At 40.4% G+C, this 24,429-nt stretch overlaps 1 protein-coding gene across 1 annotated transcript in view; it reads right to left on the reverse strand.

Annotated features, from left to right (window-relative positions):
- COL24A1 (collagen type XXIV alpha 1 chain) overlaps window positions 1-24,429 on the reverse strand; it is a 167,683-nt gene that overhangs the window by 60,466 nt on the left and 82,788 nt on the right. The window contains exons 23-27 of the mRNA XM_083510891.1: window positions 23,964-24,017; window positions 22,238-22,282; window positions 4,686-4,739; window positions 1,817-1,870; window positions 997-1,050 (exon numbers count right to left, since the gene is read on the reverse strand). Of these exons, the coding sequence (XP_083367017.1) occupies window positions 997-1,050; window positions 1,817-1,870; window positions 4,686-4,739; window positions 22,238-22,282; window positions 23,964-24,017 (261 nt within the window). The remainder of the gene's footprint in view (window positions 1-996; window positions 1,051-1,816; window positions 1,871-4,685; window positions 4,740-22,237; window positions 22,283-23,963; window positions 24,018-24,429) is intronic.

The following is a 24,429-nucleotide window of genomic DNA, read 5'->3' on the forward strand; positions in this document are numbered from 1 at the left end:
AGCTGACCCAGAAACTCCAGCGGGTGCAGAATGCCGTGGTGAGACTCCTTACATGGGATCCTTGCCATGGGATCACATTCATCCAGTGCTTTACCAGCTGTACTGGCTCCCGGTGGAGTACAGGGTCAGGTTAAAGGTGCTGGTTTTGACCTTTAAAGCCCTATGTATCTTAGGATCCACGTACCTATGGGACTGCCTCTCCTGGTATGCCCCAAGGAGGGCCTAATAACAACATTTTGGAGGTCCCAAGCCTCAAGGAGGTTAGATTGGTTTCAACTAGGGCCAGGGCCTTTTCAGCACTGGCCCCGATGTGGTGGAATGCTCTGTCACAAGAGACTAGGGCCCTGCAGTATTTGACATCTTTCCGCAGGGCCTGCAAGACAGAGCTGTTCCACCTGGCCTTCGGCTTAGACTCACTCTGACCCCTCATATGGGATTTGGTATACAAACTTTCCCTTGGCTTTTTTGCTGGCCCATGTAGGGCCAGCATGGATAGCTGGCTTGTGTGAATATCTGATGTTTCCTCCCTTTATGGTCTTGATTTGTGGGCTACTACTAAAACGAGGCTGAATTTTAAGCCGTATTTTAATTAACTGTTTATTTGTTGTTGTGTGTATGTTTTTTTCCTTCCCCTATTATGTTTTATTGTAATTCATTCATATCTGGTGTCAGCCGCCCTGAGCCCAGCCCATTATTTAATTATTATTATTATTATTATTATTATTATTATTATTAAATCAAAGCCCCTTCTGTTAAACATGCGCTTAAATGTCTTCTTCTGAACTGACACTTGCTGATTATTAATTTTGGTTGAATAATATGGCTGGTTTTATCTCACTGTGTCTGCATCCCACCCCACATCGCAGCTGGTGAATTTTCATCAGCCTTCTGCAAGGATACACAGTATACTAACAAAGCTAGGGTTAATATGTAATTGTGGGGTGATTTGTATGTGTAATACACTGCACCCAACAAACAAAAATAAGTTTCACTTACAGGCAATCCTTGTGGCCCTACACCCCCAGAGCCACCTGGAGGACCTGGATATCCCTGAAATGGAAGGAAATGGTTAGTCTGGTTGAATGGCAGCCACCAAAATGCCCTCATGTGTTTTCTCCCACTGCTCACAATTCAACACCTGCGACTGCTCGCATCTTACCAGCACCATGTTCATTCTGCAGGTCAGGAAAACCCAACAGACTCAAGGCTTTAACCTTCGGGTCTTCACAAACACATGAGAATATTCACATGAGGGAGAAGAATGGCTATTATCAGAAACCATTATTGCCAATTGCTCTGGCCAGATGCTTATTTTTGAAGTAGGAGAGTTGGCTTTCCCAGAGCTTCAGGTACTTTAGATTTTTATTCATACGCCTGGCTAATTTATCATTTCTGAGACTTCATGTGTTGCCCTGTCGATTATCTCCAGAAACACACTCTGTCCCAGTGAAAGTGGCAAGTTGTAAATTGCTTCTTGAAAAATCAGGCCACAACAGGTTTTGTTTTTACAAAAATACATGTGTCTACTATTTTCTTTGATATGACAGCTTCTCATTTTGTATTAGGTAGAGGCTATTTCACACAAATGCCTCTCCAAGCAATCATGACTTTAACACCTTGAAGTTAACATGTGACTTGGTCCTAAAACGCTTCTTAAAAAAGGATTAACACTGCTTTTCCTTCTTTTTCTTGCAAGAGTTCTTTCCAAAGCAGAAAATTTCCAGTTAAGTTTCTAAGTACTAGGTTTCTCACTGTTCATGCCATTAAAAACATAAAATAAATATGCATATAAAGTTGCTTCCCATTAATTACTTACCATGATACCTTTTTCCCCAGGAGGGCCCATTGGGCCCGGACTACCCCTCTCTCCCTAAAAGGTAAAGAACAACAAAAATGAAACTTTCTGATAGGTTGTCATTGCATTTTTCTTTCTCTGTGAGAAAATACAAGGTTAGTTGTGGGAGAATGGGGCCTGGTCATATAATTCTTCTGCCAGGGTGGAGAACATATGGTCCTCCAGATGTTGTTGGACTCCTGCTAGTTTTCTGGAAAATTTTGCTTACGGAAAGTTATAGGTCCTGAAGCTGAAGCGTTCAGTTTGTCAACATATTCCTGAGTTGGTTCCTGTGTGGCTCAGAAAACTGGTTGGAAGAAAGCACCACCTGCTTGTTGGCTGGAAGAAAAATGCCGCTATGAGGGGACATCTTTATTGCTGCATGGTCTTCTGGCTAGCGGAAGTTCTCTTCCTGCTACTGCTTTTCTCTTTTCTTTTGGCTTAAACTGAGCTCTGCCTGCCTCCAATGAAGAGAAGAAGGAATCTAGGGTTCCCTCCTCCAAAACAGGCAAACTGAAAACTGTCTTCTTGGCCTTGGATGAGGGACCCTTTTCCTACTAACTGTCTTCCTCTACTTGAAGAGAGAAGTGATGATTTTATGGAACAAGGCGCCAATCAGATTTATCTACATGGCAATATTATGAAGGATAACATAGCATGGGGCAGCCATATTTTCCATAAATTGCTCCTGCTAATGATGCAGTCTTATTATGTATCATCGTTCCCGGATCATTAGTAGGTCTATTTCCCAAGGGCACTGCAGCTCTGTTGCTGTGTACTCTGCTGCTGAACCAATAATTTTAATTTGAAAGTTAAGGGGGGGGGGACAAAATTAAAAACACAGCCCTTGGATGGTTAGTAAAGTACTATAACCTTGCATCATCTGATTTTCCTGCCTTGGAAACAAACCTCTGACCCTGCTCTCAGTCTTTGGGAATGGTTTCATACTTCTGGCTGACCACTGCCCCCCAAGTATTGAAAAACTCTTATGTTGTGAAACATCGTGAGATCTACAGGTATAGGGTGGTGCACCAATCTAAATAACAACAACATTGGCATACAAACACTTTGTGTAGCCCTAATGGAATGTGTATTAAAATAGCACAATTATCAACAACAGACCAAAAAAAAGTGTTACACTATTAAAATACACCTTACAATATTACTTTCATGTGTGTAAAATGGTTTTATGCGAAAAATATTTCAGCACTCTATGTAAAATGATATGTTACAGAGAAATAAGCAAATGGTGTGATAATGATAAGTGCCTCTTAAGGGTTTCATTCCATTTGAAAACTGATTAATTACCCCAATACTTTATTCTCTTGATTCAAAACTTTCATTTTATCTGAAAATAAACTTGTCAGTTTATCCTTAAGTAGCAACCAATTGCAATTACTGTGTCATACTGCTTGGCATTATTAAAATCCATCTCTTAGTTATATCCTGAACAGAGGAAATAAGTTTATTTTTCAGTTATTTTACTTTGATGTTAACGTATAACGAAAGTGACTTTTCACATTTTTCATGTCAGATACAATACCATCATAGAATAAAATTTTGGGGTGGGATGCCACTAAGTTGTTGTGTGCACAAATCAAGGTCCACTTGCACAACAGGACTCCCCCCACCCCGCTCTTCCTCCCAAATCTGCTCTGATTTAGGGGGTGAGTGGTGGGAGGAGAGATAGGGGTCAGCCCCAATGTGTGAGCAAACCTCGTTCCCTGCATACATTGCCCACTAAGCGCTATGCTGAATCCCTCTCTTTCTCTAGAATTTCCTTTTGAATTCCTGACATTAAACTGGCTGAAATAATTTTTCCCTTCAGGGTAGAAATAACAAATATGCTAGATCACACTGAAAAATATTTAGGTTTCTAGCATAATGAAACCTGACATCCATTTAAATAATAGTTTCCTGTTTTCAATTTTAAGAAAAGGAATAATGGAGAATTCTTCAGAACATTAAAGGGCTGTAGTAATAAGGACATTTGGAAATGTAAGTTAACCCTACTGTGTATTCTAAAATTAGATAAGGCTATTAATCTCCCAGACATTCCGAATGCTCTTGAATAAAACTTCTTGCTTTGCCAGTCTTTGATTTCCATGCAGTTCTCTTCTCCCCCAACCTTATACTGTATACAACATTAAAGTCTCACATTGAGTATGACTGTTCTACAGAAAAGAATTTATGAAAATTGAGATGATGTATGTACTCTTGTAACCAAAGAAAAATCTTTAATGAAATATAATAATAATAATGAATTTACAATTCAACAGACACAATAGGCAAACACCACTAATATGTGTGCATGTTCGAAAGGTGTCTAGTTTGTAACTTAGGACCAAACTTGACAAGACAGCAAAGATCAAGGGTGTAGATTTCCATTTTTCAATTGTTAGCAGAAAGCAGCTGCTGTAGCCTTTTAATCTCAATTGGAGTCACACGGGCATTGGACAATGCCCTCCAAAACCCACCCTCCCTCCTACACATTTTTGATGAAAGTCAACTCTCAAAGGTGCTATTTGCCCCATTAAGGAAAACTTTCAAATAAATGTAAGCTTCCCCTAACAAGAAAATTAACTGCTCCAGGGGAAAGGTTCTTTATAATTGGGGAAATGGCACAAGGGGAACTCCTATTCTCCATACTGGAAGGAGGCAGCAGCTGATTTTAGAGAAAAAGATAAAGAGGTGGGAGGTCCAAGCACAGGTCTTCATCATCTTGTCAAGTTTGGCAAGATTAACCAAGATCAAAACCCTCACATGCAGCTTTTGCAATTTTACTGTATTTGGAACATTACGTGTGCCAGAGTGATTATTACATTATCAGTACTAGCATCTCATTATACACCTTCTCGCCGGGTCCTCCGGATGATCCAGTTTCACCAGGTAAGCCGATGGGACCCTACAGGGAAAACAAAAGTAGATGGGTTTCTAATTTCGTATCTTCATATTTGAGCATCAACTCATGCTAATGGTGTTACCAGAATCATCAATGTAAGTGCTTTTCCCTACACCCAAAGATACAGTTTGGTCCACTGGGGTTTAGTGGGAGCTAATTATTATTTTCTCATGTCTTCTAGTGATTTCATCCGTATACATTTCAACTTTGAGATTAATATTGGAAGAGCATGAATCCTAATGGCACAGCTGTTTTAATATCACTTTAATCCTAGCCCCAGTCAAGCTACCATAAATTCATCACAACTGTGTCACTGGAATGACGCTACAATGAATGGGTCCAATCTTTATTTTAAACGAGCTCATGGAACTCATTAGTGTTCCCTGTGGGGGGTGGGGGGGAGCTTAGTCCAAATTCATTTTGCCGAACTGTCACACATTATCCGATTTTCTGGCCTAGTAGTGGGGAACTTAGGGCTGCCAACACTATATTAATATAACTAATAACTCCAATCAGTCTGGACAATTATTCAGCTTGGTGAGTGAAGACTGTTTACTACCTTAAACTGTGCTTTCTTATTATTGTATTATTGTTTATTTTGTTGGAAGGTGCCTCAAGACTTTGGAAGGGGAGAATACAAATGTCTCAAACTCTCAAGATTATAAAAAGCTTATTTGCATGGTGCCTTTAAGGCAATCCTTATGAACCACAAGTAACTATTTATAAGCCTCACCCAAGACTAATTTGGCTAACGAAAGCACAGAGCTTTCTGCCTGCCCCATAAACTGTTTGCATGCTATATTTCTACAGAGGAAGTTTAGCAACTGCCAAATAAGTATTCTGGAGGTCATAATTCTGGCTATCTTCAGAGCAGAAGGAAAGGACAAGAGCAAAAAAGAGTGCATGTTCTGAAGCTTCTTGCTTAGGCACTGGGAGTCTCATCCAAGAATAAAGGGTAGTTGCGATACAGATGTGTTTCTGTGTATAAATGGCTCTCAGCTGCAAGATTTTCCTCCCTGGGAAAATACCTTCGAGACTTCAAACAATAGCAGTACACAAACTTTAGGAGACTCAAGATGCTGTAATTGTAAAGCAAGTATTATTGGAAACATCCAGGCTTTCTAAGAGCTTCTAAAATTGGTGTTTGATGAAACAGCGTTAAGAGCCTGGGATCACAAATACCGCTAACAGAAGCTGACAATCTTCAAAAGATTAAAACAAGGTATTAGAAGTTCAATGTAGCAAACTGATATGCAGGGCTTTTTTTTCACCCAGAACTCACTGGAACTCAGTTCTGGCACCTCTCAGATGGGCACCATTGCCATGATAAGAGAAAAAGGGAGGCATTCATGGTGAGTTCCGGCACCTCTTTTTCTGGAAAAATAGCACCGTTGATATTTAATTTTAAAAAACTCATAACTTGGCTATTGGCTCTGTATATTGGAAAATAGGAACAAACCAATTTCATCTCATATCAAATTAGCTTTATTGATTCATCAGTATCAAACTATTGAAGCACTGGCCATCAAACACTGAATCCCCAGGCAATAAGAAGAATTAAAAAGACCAGTTAAAACAGCTATATGGGGTGGGGCTTCAATGATACAGATCTAACAATATGGGCCTTCATTTTAGGACTGATTTGTAGCATAGACCATCCTTCAACAAGTATCTATCATGGCAGCGCAGAATCTGGCAACGGAATATGTGACTTCTGGGCTTTCGTCCTGCAGTAATAGGGAAATGTTGTGTTGTTCTGAATGCCCTGGGAATTTTTATAGGATGGGCTGCATAAAACTGGCTCGAATGTCTATATAAGACTGGCAATGAAGAAGGGCATGTTCCATTGTTTCCTGCTGCCCAGAGCCACATGGGCTTTCCTCTCCTCATATGGTATCTTCCTATAACGGCCTTCCTGAATTGCTGAAGGGAGGGCCTGACAACGGGCCAAGGTGAAAGCCCTTCGCTGTTTTGGTATTTGAGATTAGCTATGTATGGTATTTGGGAAGTCAAGTATCTTCTAGTTTCACTAATTAGAAATTTTGGGGAGTCAAAGACCATGCTTGGGTGATCTCAGAATCATGGAAAACACACAGCTTTGTTGGTAGTGGCACTGATTTTTATTATCAGGGTGCCAATATATTGGGATATATATTTATCGGGAGCGGGTGACACTGTGGTCTAAACCACTGAGTCTCTTGGGCTTGCTGATTGGAAGGTGGTTCAAGTCAGCGCGACAGGGTGAGCTCCCGTTGCTCTGTCCCAGCTTCTGCCAACCTAGCAGTTCGAAAGCACGCCAGCGCAAGTAGATAAATAGGCACTGCTGTAGCAGGAAGGCATATGGCATTTCCATGGATGGAGAAGGGGGTAACCACAGATTCTCCTTGCTCACAGCCAGGGTGTGCATGTGGTGAACCCGTCAACTGCCTGCTTATCATCAAAGGCACATAATGGACACTTATCCCTTCCTCCGGGTGGGCAGTTGTTGCGGACCCTTGAGCTCAGTCGCCATCCCCGGGCAGTGAGAAAGGAACGCACATGGCCAGGCGGCCACAGGGGGAATTCTCATTGGCCACCTGGGTAGCTAGCGTTGAGTTCCCACCGGCTGCTGCATTTCAAATTGGCCAATGAATGGCCTCTTCTGGTGGGTGGAGGGGGTGTGCCTTGCAGGCTGAAAAGGCATTGGTTGCACACATGTCCTGGCAACCAGGGAGGCATAAACGCCTGCAGCACCATCCTGCCTCAGCACATTTAATGCCCATTTAATAGACATCACAAAACCAATTGGGGTATATTTTCACATCCATCTTAACACGCGCAGCAAGCCTAATCTTTTTATTCATTATCTGGACTTCTAAAAAGTGCTACTCTCAGATGTTTTCCTGAGAACATTTTAATTAGAGGGTGAGGGGTTTTTTTTCTTCCATAGTGGAGAAGTTGGAGATTGGTACTGCATTATGCACTCTATATTTATAAAGGCTAAAAGCCAAGTTGTTTTCCTCTGCTTGAAAAAATATTCCCAAGGCCCATGAGTGCCAAAGACTGACTGGCATGGTCCAGCCCCCAGGGCAAGTGACAAGCTATAAATTAAACTAGGGGGTGAAAAGGGATTAAAAAGTTCAGGCTGAAATGTATCCAGAAAATGTGTAATTAAAAGGCAATTGACAAAATACCCTAATGAAACCCCATCCAGGACAAGCAGAGATTCATATCAGGTAGGTTTGAAGCTAGAAATTAGGCTTTTTAATAGAATCAAGACTGGAGCACAGACGGATCAGAGAGCCAGGAACAAAGCTGAGAAATAACAAGCACAAAAAGGCAAAACTGTAGGGTTTGAACACAAAAATATACAAGCCAGCATCTGAGTCAGAAACAATGGGCTACCTAAAGATAAAAGGGACCATTTCAGCACTCCCAAAGGCTATCACAATTTAAGCACAGGATGAAAACCAGAAGCTACTGGATGCTGGTAAAGTCACTGTCTCCTGAAACAACTGATTTTCTGTGTGATATCATACTAAAGAAAATGTCACACCATCAATACACTAAACAGCATACAGTGGTATCTTGGGTTAAGAACTTAATTTGTTCTGGAGGTCCATTCTTAACCTGAAACTGTTCATAACCTGAGGCACCACTTTTGCTAATGGGGCCTCCTGCTGCTGCCGCGCCGCTGGAGCATGATTTCTGTTCTCATCCTGAAGCAAAGTTCTTAACGTGAGGTACTATTTCTGGGTTAGCGGAGTCTGTAACCTGAAGCGTCTGTAACCTGAGGTACCACTGTACATGCAAACGAAAACGAATGGCAATCTCAAACTGAAGTTGAATGCGCTTTTAAAACAACTACAGAAAATATTGTGCCGTGGTTTCTGTTTGTCTCTCTCTAACGGCAAAGATGACTTTTTGGAAGCCTCCTTGACACATGCGTTCTTCTGGAAAATTAATCAGAGGGTAGATCCCACATCTAACACATGCTTAAGGCAGGCAAAGCTTCTGCCAGGGCATCTGCTGTGTGTTAAAAAGTTGGACTACAGTAAAATAATTGGAAACATGATGTGCTTAGTGTTTGGGGGGGACGACACTTGAGCATGTAATAGCAATGATAATAATCCTTCAGTAGACCCTTTTAGAAAGAAGATTATAACTAGGTAGCTCCATGAATTCCCTGCACAAGCAGGTACTTATCACATATATTTATATACACTTTACTTCTTCCTGTACCTCCAACCAGGTTTCTGAAAGGATGCTCAAAACAATCACCTCATCTACATTTATCTTATCATTTCCCCACTACTGCTATGCACGCTTCTCATTTGAGAAAGCTGCTTCATTGGCTGAAGTTTGTGCCTTCCTTTCTGGCATGATATGTTTAGAAAAGTGCAATTTTCACATACGGTTACTTCCAACAGATTAGCAATGGAAGAAAATGCCTACAGGCACAAAATACCTCAAATTCAGGGGTGGAGCACTAAAAATAGGAAGAGTTAGGAACTAGCAGATGGACAGTGTTGCCTCTTTGGTGGAAAGCCATACTGGTAGTTAGCTATTTCATCCCCAAATTAATAAAGCCTGTGTTTCAGTTGCATCATCTTGCTATGCTAATGTTGCATCCAAACAAGTCTTAGCGTTGCTGAGGCATTACTTTTCTGTAACTAGCTGGAAGTGGAATTAAACAAGGGAGTCCATACAGCCAGAGAGAGAACCGTCATGGTCCCCCGAAACGCCCTTCCCTGTGGCCAACATTTTTCTATAATGCTTATTTACAATCACAGCTTGTTGGGCAAAGGTCCTTCACAAAGTCAATTCATACTTTCCCGATTCAGCTTTTTCCTTCCTTATTTATGTTTATTACAGCTGGGGATTACTAATCATCAGCCTGCTAATGGCACCATTGTTGGTTTCTGCTCCTGCAAGGGTGAGGAGCTTTAATTATTGGTTTTCTTTCCATTTTGATGTCAATGTTTCACTATATAAAAAAGAAAAACATATATACCCGCAGCATGAATAGAAAGTAATGATGGGGCTATCAGGGCTAAACAGCCCTGTTTTGGGAAGTTTTTAAGGATTGATGTTTTTATAATGTTTTTAGATATGTTGTAAGCCGCTCAGAGTGGCTAGGGAAACCCAGCCAGATGAGTGGGATATAAATAACGAAATTATTATATATCAAGTAAAGCTATTAATCACTAATCCCCCAACTAAGATGTATCACTATTCTTCTTGTTGTAAAGGCGGCATACAATTCAGATGAAACATTATCAAGAGGAAACAATTAAATGGATGGGATCTGCAAGTAAGAAACTTTAATTAAACACACAGGGGCCACGAAAAGCCTTGATAGTACTTTGCCTGTCCACACTGGACAGTGTTTTATTGCCAAAACGTGGGGAGGGGTGGGGATCATCACACACCAGGCCTGGAGGGGGGGGAGAGGACAACACATGAAACACCAGACTGCAACAATTTGACATTACATGGATCCTCTGCAAAAAATTAAGTGAACAGATGGTAATTCCAGAGAAAACGACTGGCATGGAATTAAGGACATATGTAACAGAACCCTGATAACTTTTCTTTTCTTTTCCTTTTTTTGGTAAACGAAAAAGAAACACAGATTTCCTTGAGGCAGCGGAGTTATAAAAGTATTTCAGACAGCTTGTTCTGTATACTGAAGCACAAGACGTAATTTTCCTATAAAAGGAGATCTATCAAATTTGAAGAATTGCAACACACAACTATTCTGGAGAGACTAGTGCATTTCATCATTCCAGATGGAATCAATGAATCAGGAACAACTGTTCGTTTATAGGATCTTTAATTTGTTGCTGTTGTTGTTATTGTTGTTGAAACTGATGTTTCAGAGGTGATTGGTAGTATGTACCATGATTTTCCTATATGGATAAAAACTCACAATAGTACAGTACTATTTGGATATACCGTATTTTTTGCACCATAACACTCACTTTTTTCCTCCTAGAAAGTAAGGGGAAATGTCTGTGCGTGTTATGGAGGGAATGCCTACGGGTGGCATGCCTACGGATTTTCCTCCTCTAAAAACTACGTGCGTGTTATGGTCGGGTGCGTGTTATAGAGCGAAAAATACGGTAATTTGAGTCTCCTTATCTGTTGTCCAGCCTATTGTTTTCAAAAGAAGAGCTGAAGTCTTTTGTAATTGCTACCTATGAAACGACTAGTGAGGCCTGTAACAAAATACTGCAGTATATCTTTCCTCCTATTCAGGTCCTATTCTGGTCACCCATTCTCTCCAAGTAGGGCATTCCAATCATCTCATGCTGTTGCCCCATTCCATTTTTCCTTTTCCAACACTCCATGGTACATTTCATGGCTCCTGGTCATGCTCAGTCCTCATTGGGCTGCTTTAAATTTAAATACACAAGAATGCACATGCATGTGAGTGCCCACCCCAACAAACCCCATTATGGTAGCAGTCATATACAGAATTTCTAGAGAGTAAGCAAACTACAGGTCGTACCTCTGTAGTATTTGCCACAGTAGCTATTTGCCACAAGCATTTCATCTTAAGATAGTAGAGTTTTCCAGACCTAACAAAACCAGGATGGAACACAGTTCATCTGGCACGGAGTTATAACCAAACCCATACTCAATTCACAGAGTAAGAGCTGCTTCACTCTATCAGACTAGCAAGCCGGAATTTTTGTGTGTGGTCTTTGGGTTGATGCCTCACCTTCATACTTCAAACTCAATTTCCTGCCACTTAGCTGAAGAACTAAGAATGTTATGGCAGGAGCACCAGGATCCACAGAAACTCACTCATGTTGGGAATATGATTATAAAGGTGTGTTTTCCTTCTAAAAGTTCCCAAAGAATTGAGTCTGGTTGATGTTTGTGTTAACAGTTCTGACTTGTGAAATCTTAACCGGGTAGCAAATCAAAGGTGTGTGAGTCAGGGTAAAAACCTGTGTCATTAACCCACCGCTGGGTTAAGTACATTTTGCAAGATGAACCACGCGGCGTCCACATTTCAAATGTGCATTTGAAATAATATGGGATTAGCCAAGGATTCTCAAGAAGGGATTCTCATTTTGTTCCAGAGCCAACCTAAGCAAATGAAAAGATGGTTCAAGTCTCCCCAAACGCAAACAACTAAGATTTTTTTTGGGGGGGGGAAGAGTGGGGGTTCCTGGTTTATTTTGTTCTTGTTTGGTAGTAGCAATAGTTGAGAGCTGGGAGGAGGAAGGAAAAAAGAACTTCTTTGTCTCCTTTTCTGCTGTTGCTGCCACAATCCCTGGAAACAGCTAAAGGAAGGGAAAAGAAGGAAAGGGTGCTTTGGGGGCTGGCAGAGAGAAGAAAGGGGTTTGTGGAAGCAATGCACCCATCTCTAATCCAGGTATTGCTCTGGTCCAAAAAAGGCTGTGAGTTGCTCAGGGGAGTTCATAAAAGCTTGCAAGGAAGTGTTTTAGGAGCCCTGAAAGGCACTCCAAGTGAGGAGTGGCTGAATTTCTGGAACAACCATAGGAATTAACACATGGCACTTAATACATAGAAATCATATAGCTCTCTAGGCTTAATTCCCTCAGTGTCATTTCCTCCAGTTTCTCCCGCCACCTTCAGTATTGAAAAAAATCATCACAGACTACCACTTACTTTTCAGGCACGGATCAAAGTGCTGATTTTTACCTATAAATCTTAAATGGCTTGGGCTCAGGGCACCTGAAGGACTGCCTGTTCTCACCCAAACTTGCCCCGTTCTTTGTTGGTGTTCTGAGGCGAGGTGACGGTGAAGCCAAGGCCTACTTAGTTGTTCCAAGTCTGAGGAACGCCTTTCTCTTGTCCGCGTCATTAGAACGCTCTTTGATGGCATTTAAAGGTCAGCTAAAAATGCAGTTGCTTTTCCAGCCATTTAATGAGATTTAAAAAAATTAAAAAAATGCCTTCTGTTTTAAATTGGATTTGCTCCTGCTGCTTTAATTGCAAATTTAATTTGTTAAGGCCAGTTTCTGATGTAATGTTGTTTGGACAGAACACTGAAATATGACAAATGGACAGGATCAAGCTTTAGGTCAAGCAATCACCCCATTTCTCTGGTAGACATCACCAGCATTGGCTTCTGGGTTTAACCTGGTTCTTTAAACAAATCAAGATACACTGTGGTCTGTGACACTGGCTAGTTCAAATAAACTGTAGTTTAAACTAACCACAGATCCCGGTTCAGACATAACAAACTGTGGTTAGTTTAAACCAGGAAACAGATGCTTCCTGTCTCCTCCTCCAGATGATGCAAATAGACGGGTATGTGCTCAACCACAAGGCCGCACATTTGAACTGCACCTATGTGTTTTGTTACAATTCTTTTTTCCTGTTGTGAGTTACCTTGGAAAGCATGGCTCAGAGACTTATGACTCTTGTGATGCTACAAACTCACAGCTCTTGCAACACAGATGTTAATTTTGAAAACTGGCTGAGATAGTTACATCGTGTGCTAATGAAACATTAGCAGTCCAGTTCTTCTGCGATCATATTGCAGATTTATTGCCTTGTCTTCTATTTTTTGGCTCCTTATCGCCAAACCTGAGGCATTTCTACAAAGTTTGAAGAATTTGTTCTACTCAGCATCTTCAAGTTCTCAATCATTTAAAGCAATTTCAATTTTCCCTTTAATTTTGGGCATAGGCAATTATGATTTCCTCTCCTAGATAAATTAGGTATCCTCAAGGCCTAAAACAAGTTTAGCAACGAGGCAGCTAAGTGCAAAGCTTCCAAGCAGGCAGGTCTATACAAAAAATATTGGCTATGCTTTTTCTTAAATGTGAGCCTGTAATAGCTCAACCAGGCATATCATTTATAGCAGAATTCCCATACATTGTTTTAGTTACCCTCTGTGTGTTTGTTGCTAGAACAGAATACATATACCGATACTTGTAATGAATACCTGTCTACCAACAGACATATGTATTTAAATACAGTTTTGCAGGCATTTGATTGGTGGTATCCCATACTATAACATTGGACCACATGCTTTGAAGCAAAAGATCCCAGGGTTGATCCTGGGTTTTATCTCCAGTTTAAAGAACTCACTGGGTTAGCAAGGGCCACTGCTTCAGGCTTGAAAGAGCAAATCAGAACAGGCAGTACTGGGCTGGATAGACCAATAGGAAGCTTCATATGCTCACATGACATTCTTATTTGCCCTTCTGACAACAACTCATCATTCTGGCACTGTTTATGGTCCTTTGGTCTGCTGCTGACATTTTCTATCTTGGTCTGACTGTCTACAGACTGAATTTTATATTGGCCTTCTCTACGAGGAACCCACATCCATATAAATCAAATATTCAGAGGGTGTTTCCTCCGCCCCTTGGCAATCAGTTATGTTTCCAAGTAATAATGGCAGCCAAGAAACATAACGCTTTTGTAGGTCACATTAGTTTTCATGTGTGAAAGAATGTCATCTTTCAATCATCTTTTTCAAACGTCTAAAGCCTTTCATGCAGTGGATTATGCTCAGCGATGGACAAGACAGGTTACATGCGTCTGTGCGTAATACAATGTGGTTTCAAAGTTCTGCCAGCTAGTAATTTAAAAATCTGAAACTCAACTGTGCATGCCAGCACAGTTGAGACTTTTCTCCCTCTAATCCAGGGGCAATTTTCTCAGTAGCTGAAGCCAATGTTTTTCTTGGCATCGCTTTCCAAAAAAACACACACAAAAAAACCAACCCAAAAAACACTTTGTCTCATCAGCATTGTAAATCTGCTCTGGCTGAACTCCTTTAGTTCTCATTAAATTAATCAAATGCTGTCTAAAGGGATCTGCTGATTCTGTAAGAGGTGGCTAATCTTACCAGCCAGGGAAAGCTGCAGAATTCCACTTCAGGTTTTAAATTCTATTCTGTCAAAGTCATGGATCTAATAAGGATCTTAAACAAATTAGCTTCCCCTTATATAAAAAAAAGCCTGTTGCATTCCAAGGCTCACAACAACAATGAAGGGAGGGAGGAACCAAGATACTGGCTTGCTTGGAAGTGTCTACAGACTCACTGTAAGCAATAACTGTGGCAAACACAACTTACATGGGTACCCTTCAAACAGGAAAGAACTACGGCCAGCTGTGCCTGTTAAAATCTCATTATAGCAAGGCATTCCCATTATTCCTGTAGAACTTTCCACAACTTTTCTCTGCTGTTTCAAAAGTGTCATGATTTTCAGCACATCAGATTTTATAAAGCTTCCTTGATGCCCTTTCACTCTGGAAAAACCAGAGAGAGGTAACTGTGCACACATTTAATGCTATTCCTTTAGAAATTAATTAATTAATTAATTAATTAATTAATTATAATAATAATAATAATAATAATAATGTTATTTATACCCCGCCCATCTGGCTGGGTTTCCCCAGTAACCAACATCTATTTTGTATGTGCTAATTTTATTTCCTTGTTGGCTATTGTTCTCTCTCTTGTTGAGTTTTAAGATGTTAAATTTGGTTAGCTTATTTCCATTGTTTCTGTGTGGATTTTCTGTATTCATTGACATTATGATTATTTCTAATTGTTCTTAATGTGTGTTTTTTGTTGTTGTTGTTGTTCATTATTGTTCATTTGGTATGTTGTAAGCCACCACTGTGGAAATGTGGAGTATAAATAAACTGATGTTTGCCAAGGGCACATGGAGATCCCGCATAACAAAGAATTGTACAAGTAACGGGGGGAAAACCCCAGACATTAGAGCTATCAATCTAATCATTCTCCCCACCTGTACTGAGGACATTGTTGGACAGCTTTAGAGCATATTGTCTAGATTGCTTCAGGAACTTTTATTACCATATATGTGTGTTTCTACACATCCCTGCTAGAACTTCTAAACAAGTCCAGGGAGATGGATATAGCTTGTTTAAAAAGTGTCATCAACAATGGACTATCTATTGGACCAGAGTGTAATAGAAGCAATGCAATGAGAAACAGGGATTGAAGTGGCAAAGAAGGTAAAATATTTGGGAATATGGTTAACTTCAAAAAATATTGATTTATTTCAAAACAACTATATACCGGTGTGGAACGGAATCAAAAAAAGACCTGGAAGTTTGGGGAAGGATGAAACTTTCTTTTTGGGGTAGAATTTCAACGATCAAAATGAGTGTATTTCCAAAGATGTTATTTTTGTTTCAAATGATTCCTATAATTAAGGGGACAACGACTTTCAAAGAGTGGCAAAGAGTAATTTCAAGATATATCTGGCAGGGTAAAAAGCCAAGAATACAATTTAAGTTATTAACAGATGCGAAGGAAAGAGGAGGCTTTGCCCTGCCAGATCTGAAATTATACTATGAAGCGTCTTGTCTCTGTTGGTTAAAGGAATGGATAAAATTAAAAAACAATAAACTCTTAGATTTAGAAGGATTTGATAACAGATTTGGATGGCACGCGTATTTATGGTTGGAGAAGAAGAAAAGTCACAAGGGCTTTGAGAATCATATCTTCAGGAGTTCCATAACAGAAATATGGGACAGGTATAAAAATATATTAGAACCCAAAGTTCCACACTGGTTGTCTCCATTAGAGGTTATGAGTATAAAGAAAATTAATATGAGAGGGAATTGGATTACCTACGGAGATTTAATAATTAAAGAAGGGGGGAAATGGAAAATGAAGCCATATGAACAAGTAAAAGAACATGTGTTTGATTGGTTGCATTATTTTCAGGTAAATGAAATGTTTAAAAAGGACTTTAAAGAGAGTGGATATACAGAAAAAGAATCGAAATTTCAAACAGAGATAATAAATAATGATTATAAGATAATGTCAAAAATGCATAAAATGTTGTTGGAATGGCAAACGATGGATGAGGAGGTAAAGTCGGTCATGATACATTGGGCCAGAGACTTTGGTTATAATATATGGGAAATGATATACAATGAGTTGAAGAAGATGTTTAAATATACATTTGTAAAGAAACCAGAAGCCTTTTTGTTAGGAAAATAAAGGAAGAGAGATAAACAGAAGGGACTACAAACTTTTTCACACGCAGTAACAGTGGCAAGAATATTAATGGCCCAAAAATGGAATCAAGAGGAGTTACTGACCCTTGAAGTGTGGAGAATGAAACTTATGGATTATGCAGAATTGGACAAATTGACTGGGAAGATCAGATATCAACGGGATCACAAGTTCATCGAGGACTGGGGAAAGTTTACAGATTATCTAAAAAGCATATGTGACGAACAGACAACGCTAGTGGGATTTAAAGAGGCTTTGTAAAAGTTAAAGATGTATTGTAAAAAATAAATAGAATGGAAAGGATAATATTAAATGGCAATATTAAATATAGAGAATGCGTAAAAATAGAAAATATGGATGACTGGTGGAGAAGCTGGTGGAAGTCCAAAAAGTTGAAATTTGTGAATACTGTTTGAGATGGCAAATTTGTAAAAGGAAAAATTTAATAAAAATTAGTATTAAAAAAAAAGGACTATCTAGAAATCAGATATAATTTAACAGGCAAAACTGTTACAGATTTAAACTGGTCTATGACCATAATAAACTGATTGAGATTTTTATCAAGTTTTTATCACTTTTGTGAGTATTGCTCATACTTATAAATCCAAATAAGGAGCATTAAATATATTTATCTTCTAATCAAATGTATAACTATTCCTGTATACCTGAAGGAGCGTCTCCACCCCATCGTCCAACCTGGACTCTGAGGTCCAGCGCAGAGGGCCTTCTGGCAGTTCCATCACTGCAAGAAGCAAAGTTACAGGGAACCGGGCAGAGGCCCTTCTTGGTAGTGGCGCCCACCCTATGGAGCACCCTCCCATCAAATGTCAAAGAAATAGACAACTATATGACATTTAGAAGTCATCTGAAGGCAGCCCTGTTTAGGGAAGTTTTTAATGACTGATGTTTTAATGTATTTTTAACCTTCTGTTGGAAGCTGCCCAGAGTGGCTGGGGAAATCCAGCCAGATGGGCGGGGTAGAAATAATAATATATTATTATTATTATTATTATTATTATTATTATTATTATTATTATTATTTAGGGTGCCACCAGCAGCGGTATTTTCTTCATAAAGAGGAGGGAAGTTTGGAACTCTGTGTTTCCAACAATACATGAATGTGGGATAAAAATGTTCAGACTGTGGGAAAATTATGACCTAATAATCTCCAATTATCAATGGGACCATAGATACCATCCACATTCATGCATGCATCACTTATAAAAGCCAAGGAAGTATTTCAAAATCCATATATACTATTTCAGTCTACCCTTGGTCTGGAAGCTGCACCTGGTACAGAATTTGGCCAGGATGGCTGTAAACAGAATGAGGAGGCTCAGTTGTTCAGGTCCATGGATTCGTCAAGTTTATGCACTTATGATAATACTGAACCAAAGCCAAAAAGTTCTTTCCATTACTATTCTATGTTATCATCTACCTCAAAAAATATTCCTTAAATTCAGTAATTGCAACATTTGGTCCAAATTTACAATTAAGTGCTATGTACACAACTCACCATAGTCTACTACTCCTACTTTTGTTTTTTAAAAGCATTTTTCTTTTTTGGCTACTGCACCATATAGGCCAAATGTGCTGCTTATTTATTTGATCATTTCTAATGAAGTAAAGTTGCAAGATGAGTTTTTATAATAAATATATGCCTGGTTATATATTTGATTGTGTAAATACAGCTTTGTTTCATGAAAAGAAACCAAACAAACAATACATTTGACATACATTGTATACAATATCGTTAATATTTTTAGAGGGAATTAAGGCCGTTTGCGTGGACAGGCGGAGTCCCCAGATCCTGCACAGTCCCCCCGTCATGTGGAATAACGACTCAAGACAACGTGCTATGGGATTAAATTGGCCACAACTTTATTAAATTTCAAATGTGGGTAGACCTTGGCTCAGGCATTGGGCGTTCTCCCTCCCCGGTCCCCAGCCGGGGACCTAGGGAGCATCAGGGTTATCCAGTGTGTGGGGGAGGGGATGGGCCGGCTCTGGAGAACATATGTTCAAGCAGAGATGGCCGCCCCCGTAACGCCGCCGCCGCAGGAGAGGGCAATGACGACCTTTCGGTGTACGGCCAAAGCCTCCCTTCAGAAAACCCCTTTAACGGGGAACCCTGGTATCGCCGCCGCAAGAGGAAGATGGACAAAAGGATTCCGCCCAAGGCCTGATACCGCCAAAGTTGTGACGTTTTGCTACGGGAAAGGCGAAACCTGCCAATGCAGGGAAATTCCTTTCCGGCCCTTTAACAGCGACCTTAACGTAGCAGCGCCCGCATACTTGTGAAGAAAGGTTAACCTGCAAAACCTGTGAAGAAAAGTTAACCTGCAAAATAAGACATTAACTGAGGGTGGGTAGGGTGGGAGAAGCTCTGGAGCCAAGTGAGGATTCCTAGGTAAGATCCTCCCTCTATTGTGTGGGCAGGTAATCCCTCCCCTACCTGGCCTGGTCTCCTTGGCAACGCTTCCCCCAGGTGGGATTGGACAACTGACTGAGGTAGGCGGAGACCTCCAGGTATCCCACCTGAGGGAAGGCAAAGCCAAGCCTATGCTGTTGGGGCCGCTCCAGATCTAGGGGCTGCACGCGTCCACGCAAAGGTCGCCCCCCGTTTTAAGCGGGGAGCGGTCATTCTGTACAAAGGTTACACAAATATATCTGTGGTTTGGAAGCAAATAACCAGGGATTCTATTTTAAAGTGAGTTATCCCTCTCTCTTTGTATTTCATCCTCCAGATTGCTGTTCCAATATTCTGTATTAGTGTCTATGTGTTCCTGAGGGGATGACTATTATTTTGTCTCTCGTAGGAGAGCACAAACATTTAAGAGTCAACTAAACAATTCATTTAGTTCTACTTTCACATTCAATTCTGTTGAAAAATTCTCAAATTTTAGCAAGATTAATCTTGTCACCAGCACCTGGGAGACAGCTGTCAATCAGTTCATGCACATGAATCACACATGCCTCAGCTGTCCTGATTCCATTTTTTATTGCGAGAGCATGGCAGCCATTTTGGGCGCCGTGCTCTTGCACAATTTCTGGCCAAAATCCCCCAGCACTTTTTCAGGGCCGTGATCTCACATGGTGCCCCAAAACAAATGCTTTTGGCCACTGTGCCCCACCAAAGTGCTTTTGGAGGGCCACAATCTCGCATGGGTCATGTGACTCACATGGAAAACGGGGTCCCAGATTGTCCCTGAATCATATATGGAATCACAGTTTAAGAACCTTGTGAACAACCACCATAGAATTATTTTTAAAGCTCCAGGAAACTACAGTCACCGACATAGGCAACATAGCTCAAGGAAACGCCGAAATGCCACAAACTGAGTGAGATGCAACACAGAGACAGCTGGTTTTTTTAAAAAAGCTCAGTAGTTCCACTAGGCCGAGAGACAACTTTGGGATTACCTATACAAAATATCCGTAAAATTTAATTACAGTGGATTCAATAAAAAGGCTCAGACCAGATGCTAAACTTTAACCCCGTTTTGCTTTATATTGCAAGGCATACAGTTTCTTACAAAAGAATACCAATGAATCCATGAACATTTCTCCCTAATTCTTTCCAGATAGTATGCCACACTGGTATTTTGGATTGGACCTCCCCTGTTCATCTTGGTTAATGTCTACCTCAGATTCTTGATTTGTAAAATGAAGGGCAATAATATTTACCTATGTCTTTACAAGAAGAAGGGATGAATGTCTGCCAATATTTTGAAGAATGAAATGATAAAGAGTGTGTGTGTGTGTGTGTGTGTAACCACTATTCCAAAATTTATTTCACTTGTGGTGATATTCTCCAACATCTGTTTCAAAGTATTGCAAGGCATGCCATCTAAAATACTGTTCTCCATATTTTATTAGCTCCAATGCAAAATTTGTGCCCCAGCAGATGAACATGTTTAGTAGTGTCTTGTGTTAATATTTTTGGAGTTTATAACTAGATCTCCTCTTTATTGCATATGAAAAATAGGCATTACCCTAAAAATAATTTGGGGAAAAACATAAGCACCAACATATAGCATCTATAATCAGCATACCCACCCAATCTTAAATTAATCAAGACTTTCTTTCTTTCTTTCTTTCTTTCTTTCTTTCTTTCTTTCTTTCTTTCTTTTGTATTCTTTTTGTGTCCCCAGAGAAATACAAGCTCCTTCCCCTCAGTGGAGCAGAGGCACCTTACACATAGTTAGTACTAATTATTCAGTTTTGTGTTGCTTCCAGGGAATATGCGGCGCAGTGGTGCAAAGATCCGCCCGGCGCCCCCCCCCCGGTTACCGAGTCCCAAGCATGCAGGAGGGCGGAGCCAGCCGGCTGCCTCAGCGTCTCACTGGCTTGGTCGCCCCTGAACTAGCAGTGCAGCCACCCGCAGCAGAAGAGCCTGTTGCGGCTCTCCAACCGATGGGCGGGCTCTTCCCCGGACTCAACTCTCAGCCTGGTGTCCCTGAGAGCCAGGCGCCCCGCACCCCTAGTGCCTATAGCTAAGACGTCCCTGGTTCCTTTCAAACTTCAGCCCTTGGCTAAACCAGGAAGAATCTGAAGTAAGAAACCGTTACGGGGATCTGAGGGCCCTTAGTAGGAGTTGTTGGGAACAAGAAAACTCATATTGTTTATGGATACCATAAAGGAGAATTAAAGCATGTCTACAACAAAGTTAGGTTTGTAGGTCAACTATTGAAAGAAAGTGATCCTATAGATTCTGTGAAAAGATGTCAAGGGGGTCTTAATAACAACAGTGAGCACCTTTGTAGCATTTTATACAAACCAAATTAATGTGATATTGTATGCATCTTTGCATGTAACATGCAGGCTTTTAAAAACGCAAATAGCAGCTCCTGAGTGGGACAGATAATTACTGAGACTGCGGCAGATTGGGAGCAGGAGTGTAATACTTCTGAAGAAAACAGAAGAAAATTGCTCTTCCCAAGTTGCTATTTGCATTGCAGTCAAAGCAACCAATGTAAGTGAATGCTTATCTGATAGGCTATATGCAAACCTATTTGAGATAGTTAATTAGATATTCTATGCTAAAATATAGACACAAGTTAATTCCTTTTTTCTTCTTCATTTGGAACCCAGCCTGCTCAAACTTTGGAGCAGCCCAAAGATAAATGAGCATCTCAACAGAAGCAGCTGTGCTGAAGGTTGAGTGTATTATTTAGAAGATATCTGAAGGCAGCCCTGTATCGGGAAGTTTTTAATGTTTGATGTTTTATTATGTTATTCTATATGCTGTAAGCTGTCCAGAGTGGCTGGGGAAATCCAGCCAGATGGGTGGGATATAAATAATAAAATTATTAATATTAATCTATGGATAAAGTTTAATTTTTTGCTGAGGGTGGAACAATATACTTGGCGTTGGGATGCCACTGAAAACTGCAGACCCATGCCAAGTTCTTCCCCTGCCCCCAGCACCACTATTTACCATAAGTTGTAAGTTTTCCCATTCCAAATCACTGGCTATCATTACAAAATATACCATACTATGAATAAAACATAAATTTATCCTTACTGTTTCACCAGTTTTCCCAATAATTCCTTGATCTCCTGTTTCTCCCTGTGAATTTAAAAATTGATTTAGTAATTTAGCACACAATTTCATCTGAACAGAGAGGAAGTTTTCAATCCTTACTTACCTCAAACAGCTTAGTGCATTTCCTCTCCCTGAGGCAGTTTATCAATGCACAGAATAAAAATATTTCCTTTCCAGTACTACTCATCTTTACAAATTTGCCATGCTAAAATAAATCGGCTATATTTTGCATTTTATAATAATGTTACTTGGCCAGAGCCCCTTTTTAAAAGCACGATATATTCATTGATTAATTGTCGGATGAGGCTGATTAGTTCAGGAAGAAGTAATGCATACACGTTACTCAAAAACTGATGCAATTGTGCACTTGGCAGGAGACCTTTTCACTCCATCTTCCTTGGCCCACAGGTGAACGAACGCACACTGTGCCACACCAGATGCTACTCACAAACAGGCCTATGTGCACCTTCAATATACCTATTGCAGGTAAAACTGTAAGGTCATTTGCGGGGAAGCTTTCAGAGACATCCAGAGGCTTCAACTGGCACAAAATGACTTGCTTCCTGAAGGAGTGGGTCATAAGGACTGCACCAACATTCCCAACCTGACTCCCAACTACATTCCAGGTTCAAGCAGAGGTAATTTTGATGACCCACAAACCACTAAAAAACCAAGCATTTTGGGCAGATTTTCCCCTACTTCTATGTTCCGCCATGTCTAGGGACACCTTTTTTTAAAATAAAAAAGTACACCATCAATGCACCAGGTCAGATCTACAATGGCATCTCTTGTGGGCATCGATATGTTCTTCTCTTAGACACCTGCCACAGCCGAAGCCTGTATATTTTTGAGAAGCGGTGTAAGTTCTTTTTACTCAAAGTGGTCTAGATAGTGGTTTGCTGGTCTGCATAGGGTAGAATAATTGGCAAATGGTTGCCTGCCTTGAAGTCCTGGGTTGGGGACAGCCAAAGCAATACAAGCAATCCCCTGCCTTAAACATTTCATCATATTAACCCTCAACCCAAAGCTTCCTGGGCTGGGCTAGAGTGACGCAAAAGGACATCTGTGGGCAGGATTCCTGCATTGCCATGGGTGATGACCCTGGGGGTCCCTTCCAACTCAACAATTCTACCATTATATGATTTGTTCCTGCTGACTAGGGTCTCTTAATTATGGGTGGCTTCACCATTTGGACTTTCTTTATAAAAGTAGACACTGCTGTGTGTTTTATGGGCAGGGAAGGGGTGGCCAACATGTGCACAGAGTCCTACACACTTGGAGATTATGGCTTGGAGCCACAGAAGGGAAATTTCCTATCACCTTCTCCCTCAGGTGCCCATAACATTCCAAAAAGCCTCTCGGGTGGATCAAGGGACATACTGAAAATGTTGGTGGAAAGAGGAAAGGCTGATGGAGAAGAGAAGGTGGGGATCTTCTGCTCATCCTTGGGTATGTTGGGGTGAAGTTGAATCAGAGAGACCGGGAAGAGAGAGAAAGAATTTTTGGTTGATTTATCCTTGTGTTCTGAAAGCTCATTTTTGTAAGTCGCTTTTTTTGAAAAAAGGAACAATAAATTAAAATAAAAATTGATATATTTTTACTAGCTTTCAGTTTTCATCTGTGAACCTAGTATTAGCTATACAATAAATACTTTATATACATATATATATTTACAACAGTAAATTCAGAAAAAAGTCAACCCTACCTTCAGGCCTTCTGGTCCCGGTTCACCTGCATAACCTTTTCGACCAGGCTTTCCCTGCATTCAAATAAAGAAAAACCTCTGCTTTTGAATGGCTTTGGAATCATGAAATGCACCAGAGTTGTATCATGCCTGACACAAAATACCTGTCCATGCTTCAATAGACTGAGCTGAGTTACGCTGACACAGTAAAAGCAATGCTTAGCTAAACTTTGCCACTGCTGATTAGCTAGAATTGAAAATTGAACATATAGAGGCTGTTGTATTTATATGAACAAAAGAAGCTTAAACTAACACAGAATATGCTGTATTGCACACAGTAACAACCTGGGCAATTTGATGTGTGCCAGGTTTGGGAACAGAACAAGTAACGTGCAGAAGGACCTCAAATATTACTTTTACAAAAAGGTCGTATTAGCAGAGTATTTTAATGGATTAAAAATTAATAAACATAATAAAAACTTGAATT

This window comes from Podarcis liolepis (genome assembly GCF_965112155.1).
Source record: "Podarcis liolepis genome assembly, chromosome: 6".
NCBI lineage: Eukaryota > Metazoa > Chordata > Lepidosauria > Squamata > Lacertidae > Podarcis > Podarcis liolepis.